We start from the raw sequence: 14,530 nt of genomic DNA, 5'->3' as shown, positions 1-14,530 counted from the left end.
CTCTCTGTCATCAGCGCTAATTAAAGCCAGTAAATAACTGAGTTGAGTGGAAAATGAAGGAATGCGTGGGAGTTAATTTGCCAGGTCACTGATTTCTATTAGGAAGTAGGGTAAGAAACTAACGTCAGCATTCATATCATCAGAATATTTCTCACTCTGAACATTCCACAGTATAGGCTAATCTAAAAAAATCATCATTAGGCAATGCTGAGTGACTGAGTCACCATAGACCTCTCTCTCTCTCTCTCTCTCTCTCTCTCTCTCTCTCTCTCCCAGTCTCTCGTTCATCATTGGTTGATACACAGTCACTTTATCAGTCAGGAAGTGTCTCTCTTAGCTGAAACAGTATGATGTCACAACAGGAAGAAATGGGATAGCTCTGGGTTTGATACAATTGTACTGGTAGACAGATAACAGTAGATCATCATTTTGGTTCTTTTCACTTTTAAACATTTTTCAGTTGTCCTGGAGGACATGAAGACAGATAACATGGAAACAACAGTCCACATATTGACAACAGTCTTTATTTGTAGTCCGTAGAAAAATAAGGAACTTCTTCCATGATGCAACTGAGTTCTATAAAGTGCTGTGATTTACAGTATGTGTAGCGTTGCTTCGTTGAATTCTAGTCAGTCAAAACAAGACGTGTGCAAGACAGTTATAGATGTAATACAGATCTCACACTACATTTACAGTGTAGTGCACCTAATATTAGACTTAGTCCCTCTCTCCCAGCAGACTGTCTGTCTCCAGCCAGCTAGCCCAGCTCTGGTGAGGTTTTTCTCCAGTGTGTCCTGATGACTTGTGACACCAGAAAGGGCCTTACATTGCAGCTCTGATATGAGCTGACCTTTGTTCAGTGTGTGAGTACGGGCAGTGAGGCTGCAGCAGAAGTCTTTTTGGCTTTTAGCAGAGTGGTGTCTCTCTTTAACGTGACCGATGATGTCACAGGTCCCTAAGTCAATTTCCTGGAACACAAAGAAGTCAGCTTTCCAATGCATGTTAGACATTTTGAACATAGATGTCACTCAGGGATTCTTGAAAGTTGGGACAATGTAATTTTCTAAAGTTGAAAAAAAGTTGAAACACTTGTTGAACAAAACAAAACATAAAATAAAATGCCATATCTGACAGAGTTGATATAAATCAATTTGCATTTCAAATGTTGTTAATATTAAGAAAAACAATTCTGGGGAAACAAAGTTGGGATTGTCCCATCTTTCAAGAATCCCTGCACTATTGTCAGTATGGGTAAGCATGAGGTAATGACTGTTGATAAACCAGTGTCACAAGCACAATATTGGGTAAGTGGTAAGAGAACAGGAGGTCAATCACAACGTTAAGTAATGATACTAGAGGGACAGGGGGTAATACTTGTCCCACAGAGTATTAGGTTAATGTACGTACCGCTCACTAGTTTGGGACTTTTCCCTTCTCTAACTGGGCAGGTGTTCCATGAGAGATATCTCCTCGTCCATCAGAGACTTTCTGAGTCCCCTGATGGCCAGGAGGGTCCAAAACTGCTGGACTCTTCACCTGGGCACTGCCAACACAGGAGAGAGGGTACTGTTCCCGTTCAACTCAATTCAACTCATTTTCTCAGAACTCGTGTGAAATTTCATCACAAGAAGCAGCACCCTGGCCCCTGTAGCAGGTTACGGGTTTAGCAAGTGCCTTGCTGAAGGGCACAATGGCAGTAGGTAAGTATCACTTCAGTAGCTTTTACCTGAACTTGTAGTCTGAGGGCAGGCTCTGGCCCTGTCTGTAGTCCCCTCTAGTTTTAGAGATCTGCTTGTGGAGGTCTCTCGCTGAGCAGCTGTAGCCATTGAAGATGTAGTCAGCGAACAGCAGCTTCCCTCTGATGTACATCTGTTGAATGAATAAACAGAAACATTTTATAGACTGACGGAGACTTGATAATGATTCTTTCCAAAGGAAATGAGCAAAAAAGTCTAAATATCTGGATATGACATCCACTTAAAATGACTGTAACTCAACAGCACAGCTTTATCCTAATCCCCTGTTTCACTCTGTTCTGACCTGCAGATGAGTTGACCCTCCTCCTGACCTGAAGTCTTTTATTCAGCCTATCTGAACCAGCCTAAATGCTGAGCTCACCATTGTTTCCCTTCTCTGGTTTAACCAGGGTTCATCCTATCTAGGCAAACCAGATGTCAGTCAGTCATTCATATGGTAACATGGTCTCAGGTTTACAACAGAAGAACCTGACTAGCCAGTTCTTCATTAGTTAGTCTACAACAGCGTCTGTTTCTGTACGCAAACGGTAAGGGAAGAAGAGAACGTCTATAAGCCTATATACCTAACGTCTCATACGTGTCGGCAGTGTTCCACGTCAAAATAACTTTGTGTCAATTTGATTTGTAATTCTGGTAAGTAGATCCATCAAACAGTCTTTATTAAAGACAGTTACGTTATTAGCATATTGAAGATAGACAGACAGAGTGAAACTATCTTTCCTCCGCGCCCAGCCAGGTTGGCTCATTTCCAGTAAGTAGCCCTTTCCTGCAGTCAAATAACTTAGAGGCCTCATGGGTGGAATGTTATTAACATTTATCTAAATTTCATAATTAATAAAGATTATTTTTTAAAAACATGCCAAAAATCTGGTGTTTCTATGTCAAACAGCTTTGTTATAATTGAGTCTTCTGTGATGTTTAAAGTGTAACATTGGGTTGCAATCTCATAAATGATTACATCTCTACTCTATATCTGACATGGTACAGGAGTCTTCTCTTTTTAAGACCCATAACCATGTGTGATTTGTTTGACTACCAAGAAACACTCTGTGTGACCCTGATTTAAGCCCACTGCAGTAAAAGGATAACTGGAGCTCTTGTAAAAGGTAACATTTACAGTAAGACCAAGCTGGTTTCATAATGATGTCAAAGCGCTTGGATTAGTGTTTCTTTGCTGCCATCTACAGTAACATGTGGATATCAGGTGAATAAGATTACGGCTACGTGCTGATCCTTCACACAGAAGTGTGCACTCATTCACTCCCTCTCATGGATTTTAACAGCATCTGATTGGTGCAAGCAAGGGTGTAGCTTAGGGAGTTTCCATCATATTACTTCCACCAGTCCATTCATTTAAATCCGTGAGTGGGAGCGTATTAGTACGAGTAACAATTGGGCAGAAGGGTTTTTAGTGAATCAGATCACAGCCAAGCAGTCGTGGCTGAGAGAGAGAGACAGCTGTTGACCAACTGGTCGTGGCTGAGAGAGAGAGACAGCTGTTGACCAACTGGTCGTGGCTGAGAGTGAGACAGCTGTTGACCAACTGGTCGTGGCTGAGAGAGAGACAGCTGTTGACCAACTGGTCGTGGCTGAGAGAGAGACAGCTGTTGACCAACTGGTCGTGGCTGAGAGAGAGACAGCTGTTGATCAACTGGTCGTGAATGAGAGACAGAGACAGCTGTTGACCAACTGGTCGTGGCTGAGAGACAGAGACAGCTGTTGACCAACTGGTCGTGGCTGAGAGAGAGACAGCTGTTGACCAACTGGTCGTGGCTGAGAGAGAGACAGCTGTTGACCAACTGGTCGTGGCTGAGAGAGAGAGACAGCTGTTGACCAACTGGTCGTGGCTGAGAGAGTGAGACAGCTGTTGACCAACTGGTCGTGGCTGAGAGAGAGACAGCTGTTGACCAACTGGTCGTGGCTGAGAGAGAGAGACAGCTGTTGACCAACTGGTTGTGGCTGAGAGACAGAGACAGCTGTTGACCAACTGGTCGTGGCTGAGAGACAGAGACAGCTGTTGACCAACTGGTCGTGGCTGAGAGACAGAGACAGCTGTTGACCAACTGGTCGTGGCTGAGAGACAGAGACAACTGTTGACCAACTGGTCGTGGCTGAGAGAGCGAGACAGCTGTTGACCAACTGGTCGTGGCTGTGAGACAGAGACAGCTGTTGACCAACTGGTCGTGGCTGAGAGACAGAGACAGCTGTTGACCAACTGGTTGTGGCTGAGAGAGAGACAGCTGTTGACCAACTGGTCGTGGCTGAGAGAGAGACAGCTGTTGACCAACTGGTCGTGGCTGAGAGACAGAGACAGCTGTTGACCAACTGGTCGTGGCTGAGAGACAGAGACAGCTGTTGACCAACTGGTCGTGGCTGAGAGACAGAGACAGCTGTTGACCAACTGGTCGTGGCTGAGAGAGAGACAGCTGTTGACCAACTGGTCGTGGCTGAGAGAGAGACAGCTGTTGACCAACTGGTCGTGGCTGAGAGAGAGAGACAGCTGTTGACCAACTGGTCGTGGCTGAGAGAGAGAGACAGCTGTTGACCAACTGGTCGTGGCTGAGAGAGAGACAGCTGTTGACCAACTGGTCGTGGCTGAGAGAGAGAGACAGCTGTTGACCAACTGGTCGTGGCTGAGAGACAGAGACAGCTGTTGACCAACTGGTCGTGGCTGAGAGACAGAGACAGCTGTTGACCAACTGGTCGTGGCTGAGAGACAGAGACAGCTGTTGACCAACTGGTCGTGGCTGAGAGACAGAGACAGCTGTTGATCAACTGGTCATGGCTGAGAGAGCGAGACAGCTGTTGACCAACTGGTCGTGGCTGAGAGACAGAGACAGCTGTTGACCAACTGGATGTGGCTGAGAGACAGAGACAGCTGTTGACCAACTGGTCGTGGCTGAGAGACAGAGACAGCTGTTGACCAACTGGTCGTGGCTGAGAGACAGAGACAGCTGTTGACCAACTGGTCGTGGCTGAGAGAGAGACAGCTGTTGACCAACTGGTCGTGGCTGAGAGACAGAGACAGCTGTTGACTAACTGGTCGTGGCTGAGAGACAGAGACAGCTGTTGACCAACTGACCAGAAACATCCCAGGGGCGACATTGTGTCTCTGCTGCAGCAGTGCATTGTGGGTAGTTGGGCAGGTCTTCCCTGTAGACAGCTCATACCTCACCAGGCGGAACGAGTCCAGCTGACTCTGAACATGAGGACAAAGTCAAGCATGAAAAGTGTGTGTGTGTGTGTGTATGTGTGTGTGTGTTTGTGTGTCAGCGCCAGATAATCTCAAGAGTGGAATTATATGGATACATTGTGTGTTCCGAAATGGAATGTACTGTCATGTAAATGTATGTAAATCAACCTGAGTACATGGCATTGTCCTGTTCTTATTCATGTAAATATGTGTAAATCAACCTGAGTACATGGCATGGTCCTGTTCTTATTCATGTAAATGTATGTAAATCAACCTGAGTACATGGCATGGTCCTGTTCTTATTCATGTAAATGTATGTAAATCAACCTGAGTACATGGCATGGTCCTGTTCTTATTCATGTAAATGTATGTAAATCAACCTGAGTACATGGCATGGTCCTGTTCTTATTCATGTAAATGTATGTAAATCAACCTGAGTACATGGCATGGTCCTGTTCTTATTCATCTTCTCGTAGAGCAGCTCCAGCATGTCCTCATTGGGCAGTAAGGGGATGTGAGGGGCGAGGGGGGTCTGGTGCGGGGGTGTCACACACACCACCAGGATCTGTTCACTGTGGGGGGGCTGGCCCCAGATGAAGGCATCATACTCCTGATCTGTCAGGACTGGCATGGTCCTGGAGCTACAGCGACACAGCCTGTGAGTCCGGCCCTCTAACCCCAGGAGAATGGCCCTGAGCTGGACAGGACACGGGCTGTAGAGTGGATAAGGGGTAGATGGGCTGGAGGATGTGTAGTGTGGGAGTTGGGCAGTGAGACGGAGCTCTGGACTGCATCTCGGGATCACTACAGACCTGGGGTGGAAAGAACAGAACATGGTTATCATCATAGGACAGAAGGAAAGGGAGGAAGTAGTCGTTGTTAGGGTCAGAAGAAGAAGCAGTGAGTTGTCTCTGGCAGTGACAGGGGTTCTGGTTCTGCTCTTACTCCAGTCTGATGTTGCTGTGGACTCTGAAGGTCCCTGACTGTGTGAAATGAAGGGGCTCCTGTCTTCCCTCCTTGCCCTGCTTCTTTGGAGAAAATGTCCTGTTGACAAATCAATAATATTCTTCATCATCAACAGAATCATCATCATCATCAAGACGTCAGTCTGAGGACAATTTGTTATTTTACATATCGTCGCTGTCGGATGAAAACCGGTTTATTTTATTGTTTCACACATATTGAAAGCAGCAACTCCCCTCAATGTGCTCTGAATATGTCATAACTCTAGGACCCACATTTATTTTTCAAAATAGCTTCTGACGTTTCAGAATTGTATGTTCTCTAATAGGAAAGTATGGCTGTTTTTTTTTTTTTTTACATCTCCTGAAAAGTTTATGTTTTGGAAATAAGAGGTTTTCATCTGGCGATATCCAAAATCACTCTTTTATCTCACATCACGTTACCATGACAACTTGTGGGTGGAACCTGGCAAGAGGACATCTGTAGGTGCAGACAGAGGCAGGTGTCTGGTGCTGGCAGTGCTTCCCCCCTCTGGTACACCCCGGGTACCGTCTGACAGCCCCGTGGTGGGGTGGAGGGAGGGCAGGGCTGCTGATTGGCCCTCTCTCTTCAGTCTGGGCCGCATTGGACCATCAGACATCCGCTCTGTATCTGGGCACTTGATACCTGATGGGCAACAGAAGATGGTCAGGACTTCATGAAGGAGACTCATAGTGGGTTTGTGGTCCTCTGTAGCTCAGTTGGTAGAACATGACGCTTGCAACGTGAGTTTGATTCCTGGGGCCACGATGCGTAAAATGTATGCACACATGACCGTCACTTTGGATAAAAGCATCTGCTAAATGGTATATATTATTATATATGATAGGAGCTCCCGTGTGGTGCAGCGGTCTAAGACACTGCAGCTCAGTGCTAGAGGTGTCACTACAGACCCTGGTTCAATCCCGGGCTGTATCACAACTGGCCGTGAATTGGAGTACCGTAGGGCGGCACACAATTGGTCCGGGGTAGGCCGTCATTGTAAGTAATAATTTGTTCTTAACTGACTTGCCTAGTTAAGTAAAAATGTAATAAAGGAGATTACATACTATGTAACTAAGAACTGGAAAGTAATCACAAAGCTTTTGATGCTGCTGTACTTTATCTGGACACACCTGTATAGCTTCATTGTATTTTCCATTTTAATAACCCATCTAACTAGCTGAATGGTTTGTGTGTTTACTTCCGTTGGTACTAATATCAGTCCAGAAGGACTTGTTGCTCTATAGATGTATTTATATAGTAAGTACTTTATATAAGATTTAGAAAATGCTCCAGTGGACCACGTGAGAGAACTCTTCACCCTTGACCTGTTATTGTAAAAGAGAATAATTATGTCTATAATAAACACATTTAAATAAACCCTTGTGTACCCGTGGCGACCCGGTAGAACTCCAGCCAGTCGTCCAGTATATTACATATTCTCCTCTGGAGTCTTTTCAGCTCTCGTCCTGCCCGCCCTCCTCCTCTCCTGAAGGGACAGGGTTCTTCTAGCTTCTCCACCTCCCGGGTCATCTGTAGCACCTCACTGGAACGCACTGAAACCTGGTTCATAATCAAAACTTATTGTGTATGAATGTTGGTCAAGAGAGACTAGTACAGACATTGGAAACACCACACAATGAGATGAAATCCTCACTGACGTCCTCTTGGCCGGGTCGTTATTGTAAAATGTGTTCTCAAAAAGCTACTTAGTTAAATAAATGTGCTAGATCCTGTCTAAAGTCTCTTACCCTCTTGCTGTCTGTGGGCTGGTCCTGGTTCTTCTGGTGCGTCTTACTCAGGGAGAGCTCCTGGGCTGCCAGAGAGGTGAAGGCCCCCTCAGTCTGCAGACAGGCCTGGAAGACAGCACATGACTCATACAAATCATCAATCAGATTCACCAGTCACCAACCATTCACCAATCAGATTCACCAGTCACCAACCATTCACCAATCAGATTCACCAGTCACCAACTGTTCACCAATCAGATTCACCAGTCACCAACCTTTCACCAATCAGATTCACCAGTCACCAACCATTCACCAATCAGATTCACCAGTCAGCAACCGTTTACCAATCAGATTCACCAGTCAGCAACCGTTTACCAATCAGATTCACCAGTCAGCAACCGTTTACCAATCAGATTCACCAGTCACCAACCGTTTACCAATCAGATTCACCAGTCACCAACCGTTTACCAATCAGATTCACCAGTCACCAACCGTTTACCAATCAGATTTGGCCATCACCAGCCATCACCAACACATTAAGCCTGAAATAGATCTAATATATCATTGTTTTCTCACCACTTCTTTAGTTGGGGTGATGTTGGGCAGGGGGGACAGTGGGAGCAGGACACTCTCATTCTGACTCTTAAAGCTGAGGGTGGTACAGATACCGCTCAACATCCGTACTGAGATCTGATCAGACACCTGGGGAAAAAGAAGAATATAACGAAAAGTTATGAAATGCCACTTCACTTAAATATATCTTAATCTTAACTAAACCCTATTTTAATCCTAACTAAACCCTATCTTAATCCTAACTAAACCCTATTTTAATCCTAACTAAACCCTATCTTAATCCTAACTAAACCCTATCTTAATCCTATCTAAATCCTATCCTAATCCTAACTAAACCCTATCTTAATCCTATCCTAATCCTATTTTAACCCTATCTTAATCCTAACTAAACCACAAGAGAGATTCCTAATTGGCATAAATAAATTCTCACCTCTTATGATAAATGTACTTGATGGCTATTCCTCAATTCAAAGTTATGACTACAATAGAGGCAATAGCCCACTTTATAGACCGATCAGCCATGATGACGTAGTTGGAGTATCACAGTATCAGTGGGTAACATCGTCATGCCCCACGTCCCCTGCTTTGTTACAAGCCCCCGTACCGCTGTCCCAGAGGCTATCATATGACGGCGTTACCCAGCAACTGGGACTTCCTCTTCTTCTTGACTGAGTTTGTCAGTGCAGGGCCTTACAGAGATGGGGATTACAAACAGTAGTTGTAGACTAAACTGGGCTATGGCCTATTATAAACTGGGTGGGTCAAGCCCTGAATGTTGATTGGCTGACAGCCGCGGTATATCAGACCGTACACCACACCTCCTCGGGCCTTATTGCTTAATTAGCTTACTCTTGGTTTCTTTACTTTACCTTAAATTAGGTGAGGTCAGATTAAAAAGACAACTATGAACGGAAATTTGCTCATTTACATTGAGCTACATCCTGTATTGACTGAACTGAAATGAAGTTGACCCCATGGAACCCTGATCCTCACCTGAATGACTATCCTCTCCTTAACCCCAGTCTGCCAGATCCATTCCTTAGTGACAGCTCCTTCTGGGTCACAGGTCATCCCACCACGCTGATCCCACACAGCAGTAACAGTCCCACTACAGACAACAACAGTTCAGAACAGGTCGCAATTAGATCCATCTATGTCTGCTTTACTCACAGCAGACATACTCACTATAAGCACACAGTGTTTACTGCCAGCTAACATAATCCCTGTGGATCCATTGATTAAAGACCAGTGGAGGCTGCTGAGGGGAGGACGGCTCATAATAATGTCTGGAACGGAGCGAATGGAATGGCATCAAACAAATGGAAACCATGGAAACCATGTGTTTGATGTATTTGATACCATTCCACCGATTCCGTTCCAGCCATTACCACGAGCCCGTCCTCCTCAATTAAGGTGCCACCAACCTCCTGTGTTAAAGATCCTTTCATGTGATCTACGCCTCGACCTAACCAGTAGTAATCCACTGATCCAATTTAAGGCTTCCTCATACAGAGGTTCGGTTTGCTCCCAGCAGAACTTGGCTAGGCCGTCTGTGCTCGCATACTCCCTAAAGACATTCGCTTTAAAAACAAGAAAAAAGTGCCAATATTACTGTTGTTAGACCCTCTTGAGCCACCGTAACAACAGCATAGCCAGAAACCACTTCCTCAAAATAGTCCAAGATAATCTAAGATAAACCAAGACATCTGTCATTCATTTTGACATTTTTGTAGAGGTCTTAGTCAAGCAATTTTACATCTAGCTAAGACGTTTGGTGCCATATTTCTCAAGTGAAAAAAAAAAGCATTACAACTAATCGTCTCTCGTTGAATGACAACAAACACTTCATGTTCCCACTCCTACTAGGAATAGTACTGTTGACCAATCATCGTCGATGGGGCGTAGACATCGGCTACTGAACTTTGACTTGCCTCAAGAAACAGTGTCGTGTGCAAGAACAGCCGGGGGAGAAAACTGCCGGAGACCAAAACGAACAAAAACGTCACAAACTGTTATGATGATGTCTTCCCTGTGGCTCAGTTGGTAGAGCGTGGTGTTTGCAACGCCAGCATGGTGTGGGCAATACCAGGGATGTGGGTTGGATTCCCACGGGGGGCCAGTACAAAAAAAAAAAAAAAAGGAAATGAAATGTATTCATTCACTACTGTAAGTCGCTCTGGATAAGAACGTCTGCTAAACGACTAAAATGTAAATAATATATAAGTGAACTGTTTCAACTGGGAAGCATGCTGAACCAGGAACTCAGCTCAATTCATTCATTAGTACAAATAAATGGGTCCTTCCAGTCAGATACTGTTATTAGTGCCCCTATTTCTGTTAACTTTATTGTTTGAAAATTCTGTTCAATCTTTAACCATTTACCATGTGTTTACCTGAGTGGGTGTGTGACGGTGCCCCGTCCTACTGCGGTGATGCTGGCCAGTGTAACAGGGCTGAGTTGGTCACTGAACACGTTAGTATAGAACCCTCCACAGGACAGACCAGAGTGGCTCTGACACACCGCTACACAACCAGACGGGTAGCTGGGAAGGGTCAAGGTCAAGGGGACGGCTAGGTTAACACATTTACATTTATATATTAGAGATTTAAACATCAGTGTTCACTTTCATTTTAGGACGATGTTCCCTCCCCACTGCCCTGATTCCTTGCCTTCACAGATCTCAGACAACTGGTTTCTAGTTCTCTCATATAGCTTTCCCATACCTAGTGCTGTCAGATCTGTGAAGGTTAGTGAATGAGGTCAGTAGCGAAGTAACATCCTGGAATGAAACAGCTTTAGTTGGAAACGTGAGAAAGGATACTATAGGAAAGAGGAACCATCATTGATCCTGTAGTGTAGTTTCTGCCGCGGTGAATCCTGGTCCTCCTGGTTCACCTCTGGTATCTGAGGGTAAGGCCAGGTCTTGCCTCCTCCTCCGCTTCCTCCTCCTGTCTTCTGGTGTTTAACGTGTGGCTTGGCATCCCCATAGTGACGGAGGATGGGTGGTTTGTTCAGCCCACGCTCTGCCTGTTCCGTTGTCTGTTTTCTAAATGAAGTCATACTGTATCATACTGAAGTCATACACATGGACAAATTGGCACACTCAAAGTAATTGAAAGAGCTATTAGGGTGACATGGGGATATGTTGTGTTGCAGGAAAAGCTGCTGTGGAAATATAATACAATATTGTAGGGAACAGCAGGGAAGTGAACCCAGGTCGCTGGCATGAATGTCAAATATGCATGGCACCAATGCAATGAACCTGTTTGGTGGGGATTGTAACATGGCTAATAACATAGTGAGGATCTCTACAACATAATAGAGTAGAATGCAAGTTCATACATGGGTATCCTAGCCAGTTGCAGCCTCTCTACCACCCAATGACACAGCTCAGTCCACTGAGGTTCCTCATGGGCTGGCTCCTTTGGCTGGACGATCCAACCTGCATGTACCATACAATACAATACAACTTTATTTTCTATATGCTACAGCGAATAATGGATATTTTTGTTCTGAACCCCCCCCCCCCCTTGCTCATAGCGCACATCTTACACACACACACACACACACACACACACACACACACACACACACACACACACACACACACACACACACACACACACACACACACACACACACACACACACACACGCACACACAGTAAATAGAAGCACAGTGTCAAGCCGCAGTGCAGTCGGCGGCCCCTGAATGGAGAGCATGTTGTGAGGTTAAGTGCATTGCTCCAGGGCACAATGTGGGTACACTAAATGTCCATCTACCACACACTATGTCAAATGATATGATAACATGTGCCACTTAGCAAATTGCTTTTCATCCAAAGTTACTTGCAGTACAGTGAGCGCATACATTTATTTTATGAGTGTGTGTTTCCTGCAGGAATTGAACCCACGACCTTGGCTTTGGGTTCCAGCTGTGCCTCAGTTGATAGAGCTGATAAAGCTAGGGCAGCACTACTACTGCTCTATAACGTACATTTTTTAACAGTTCATTTATTTAACTTGGCAAGTCAGTTAAGAACAAATTCTTATTAACAATGACGGCCTACACCGGCCAAACCTGGACGACGCTGGGCCAATTGTGAGCCGCCCTATGGGACTCCCAATCACGATATCAGATTCGAACCAGGGTGTCTGTAGTGATGCCTCTAGCACTGAGATGCAGTGCCTTAGACCCCTTCGTCACTTGGGAGCCCCTAATCAGTTATATCATCTGCATAGAAATGTCTAGGAGTAACATAGTGTGTGTGGTAATGTCCTACCTTGCTCTTCATAGGTTTTTGAAGAGATGGAGAAACTTATAGTTGTGGCCACATGAGCTGGAAGGAAATTGTTGAAAAACAGCTTGATGGGAATGTCATCTTGGATACAAAAGACACTAGGCTACATGTATTTCCTGAACACTAACCTACATGTATTTCCTGAACACTAACCTACATGTATTTCCTGAACACTGACCTACATGTATTTCCTGAACACTAACCTACATGTATTTCCTGAACACTAGCATACATGTATTGTTAAATGGTCACTTATAGGACTAAGGAGGAGCTTCAAGAGAAGCATCCACCCATTGTCTCAGTAATACCCATAATACCCCAGATTAGTGTGAGTGAATTATTAAGCAGGGAAAGTCAAAAGGCAGGAAGTGGTTTTAACTGATTAACTGAGGAAGGCCTTTTATAAACACCTGTGACCTGTAGAAAAACAATCTCTCCTGTAAACCAACCTAGCCCCTCCCATAAGCAGGAACGTCCTAAAAGTTTGACAGCAATGACTTAATATAGGTGGTTTAATGTTTATGACCATTTTCATTACTTATCCCAGGTCTAAAGTGGCCATGGTGAGTTTGGTTAATTAAAGTAGATGGCCCGTGGAATTGTACTGTGTAAATGTGAGACTTTTTTCAAAGTCATAATTTGACTTCCTATTAGAAAAGATGTCAACTAATGCAGTGGGTGAGTGACGACGAGTTCATGTTGAGGGTTCACCTTTCTGTGCATGGGAAACGGATGATCTTTTGCGCAAATTGGGGTCTTGAGGCTGTCTCTCAGACCCATTTTCCATCTTGGACGGTTTCTGTTTTGTCTTTCTCTTTCCCGCCATCTGCCGAAGAGTCTCATCGAAATTCATGGAGCCCTTCGACTTGCGAGGTTTCCTGCCATCACCATTGCCGCTGCCGACACCCAACTGCCAAGATGGTTTGACATAAACTGCCCCAGCGGTCAAATCCTTCCATGAGTAATTCAGAACGTTCACGAGGCCGTGTGGAATACATCCCTCCTCACTCCCTTCATACTGCAAAAGCACACTCCCCAACTCGCTCAACAACTGAGGGGCCATATGCTTGTATGCATCCATCGGGTCCATGTCATCCAACCAGTCTGCTGGCACCGCCGCGGCCTCCGGATTCCTCTCATCACCACCCATGTCCAACGCTCCGTTGACAGAGGGCCAGGTATCTGGTTTAACAGTGGTAGAGGGCTTACTTTGCACTTTGTGTGCATTGTCTTCATTTGCTTCATATTTGTCATCGTTAACACACTCACTGTGAGCGCATAGGCTATAAATTAGAATAGAAAATATTGAAATTAAGATTTGTTTATTTATAAATCATAAGTCAAGCACACACAAAACAGACATATAATTCTGGCCTGGACAACTCCAGTCCTGGGGGGCCTGATTGATGTCACAGTTTTGCCCCAGCTAACACACCTGACTCCAATAATCAACTAATCATGATCTTCATTTAACATTTACATTTACTATTTATTATTACTATATCATGCAACAGAGGAAAAATGCAATAGTTAAATGAGCTGTGTTTGCTATGGGTTGGGGGGAAATGTGTTACACCAATCAGGCCCCGATGACTGGAATTGCCCAGTTTTGCCTACCTTTTGATTGTTGCCAAACGCACGCCCCCATTTGCCAGATCAAAGCAATGCTCCAAGGGCATTCTGGGGCGCCTCCTACGTCCCCGTCCTGTTGGCTGAAGAAGTTGTGAAAATTATTATCCATTATCCCAGTTTCCTCTGTTGCATGATATAGTAATAATAAATAGTATATTTATTGGTTACCTGATCAAAGAAATACAGAGGTCCGGGTCTAAAATCTGTCGTCATCATTTGCAAATAATTCCACTCAGTTATACACTCCATAAAAGTGTTGATTAACTCCCCACATTATCTACATCTGGTGTTAAAGACAAACATATGAATCTCAGTAGAATCCCTAAGCTTGCACCGGGTGCCTGAATAATGTTCGACAAT

The 14,530-nt window shown here is 44.8% G+C and overlaps 1 protein-coding gene across 1 annotated transcript in view; it reads right to left on the bottom strand.

The window, feature by feature from the left end:
- Positions 1-502: 502 nt before the first annotated feature.
- LOC106561683 (uncharacterized) overlaps positions 503-14,530 on the bottom strand; it is a 14,469-nt gene continuing 441 nt past the window's right edge. The window contains exons 1-17 of the mRNA XM_082957424.1: positions 14,339-14,530; positions 14,156-14,250; positions 13,250-13,821; positions 12,521-12,577; positions 11,581-11,680; positions 11,060-11,284; positions 10,631-10,780; positions 9,231-9,345; positions 8,241-8,366; positions 7,686-7,790; positions 7,326-7,497; positions 6,357-6,579; positions 5,896-5,994; positions 4,840-5,762; positions 1,727-1,869; positions 1,408-1,543; positions 503-968 (exon numbers count right to left, since the gene is read on the bottom strand). The exon at positions 14,339-14,530 is cut by the window's right edge and continues 441 nt beyond it. Coding sequence (XP_082813550.1) covers positions 5,360-5,762; positions 5,896-5,994; positions 6,357-6,579; positions 7,326-7,497; positions 7,686-7,790; positions 8,241-8,366; positions 9,231-9,345; positions 10,631-10,780; positions 11,060-11,284; positions 11,581-11,680; positions 12,521-12,577; positions 13,250-13,821; positions 14,156-14,250; positions 14,339-14,419 — 2,523 coding nt within the window. The 5' untranslated portion in view covers positions 14,420-14,530 and the 3' untranslated portion in view covers positions 503-968; positions 1,408-1,543; positions 1,727-1,869; positions 4,840-5,359. The remainder of the gene's footprint in view (positions 969-1,407; positions 1,544-1,726; positions 1,870-4,839; positions 5,763-5,895; positions 5,995-6,356; positions 6,580-7,325; positions 7,498-7,685; positions 7,791-8,240; positions 8,367-9,230; positions 9,346-10,630; positions 10,781-11,059; positions 11,285-11,580; positions 11,681-12,520; positions 12,578-13,249; positions 13,822-14,155; positions 14,251-14,338) is intronic.

Source organism: Salmo salar, chromosome 10 (genome assembly GCF_965601325.2).
Source record: "Salmo salar chromosome 10, fSalSal1, whole genome shotgun sequence".
Classification (NCBI taxonomy): Eukaryota; Metazoa; Chordata; class Actinopteri; order Salmoniformes; family Salmonidae; genus Salmo; species Salmo salar.
Note: the sequence above shows the minus strand (reverse complement) of the source record. Positions and strands in the feature narration are given on the sequence as shown.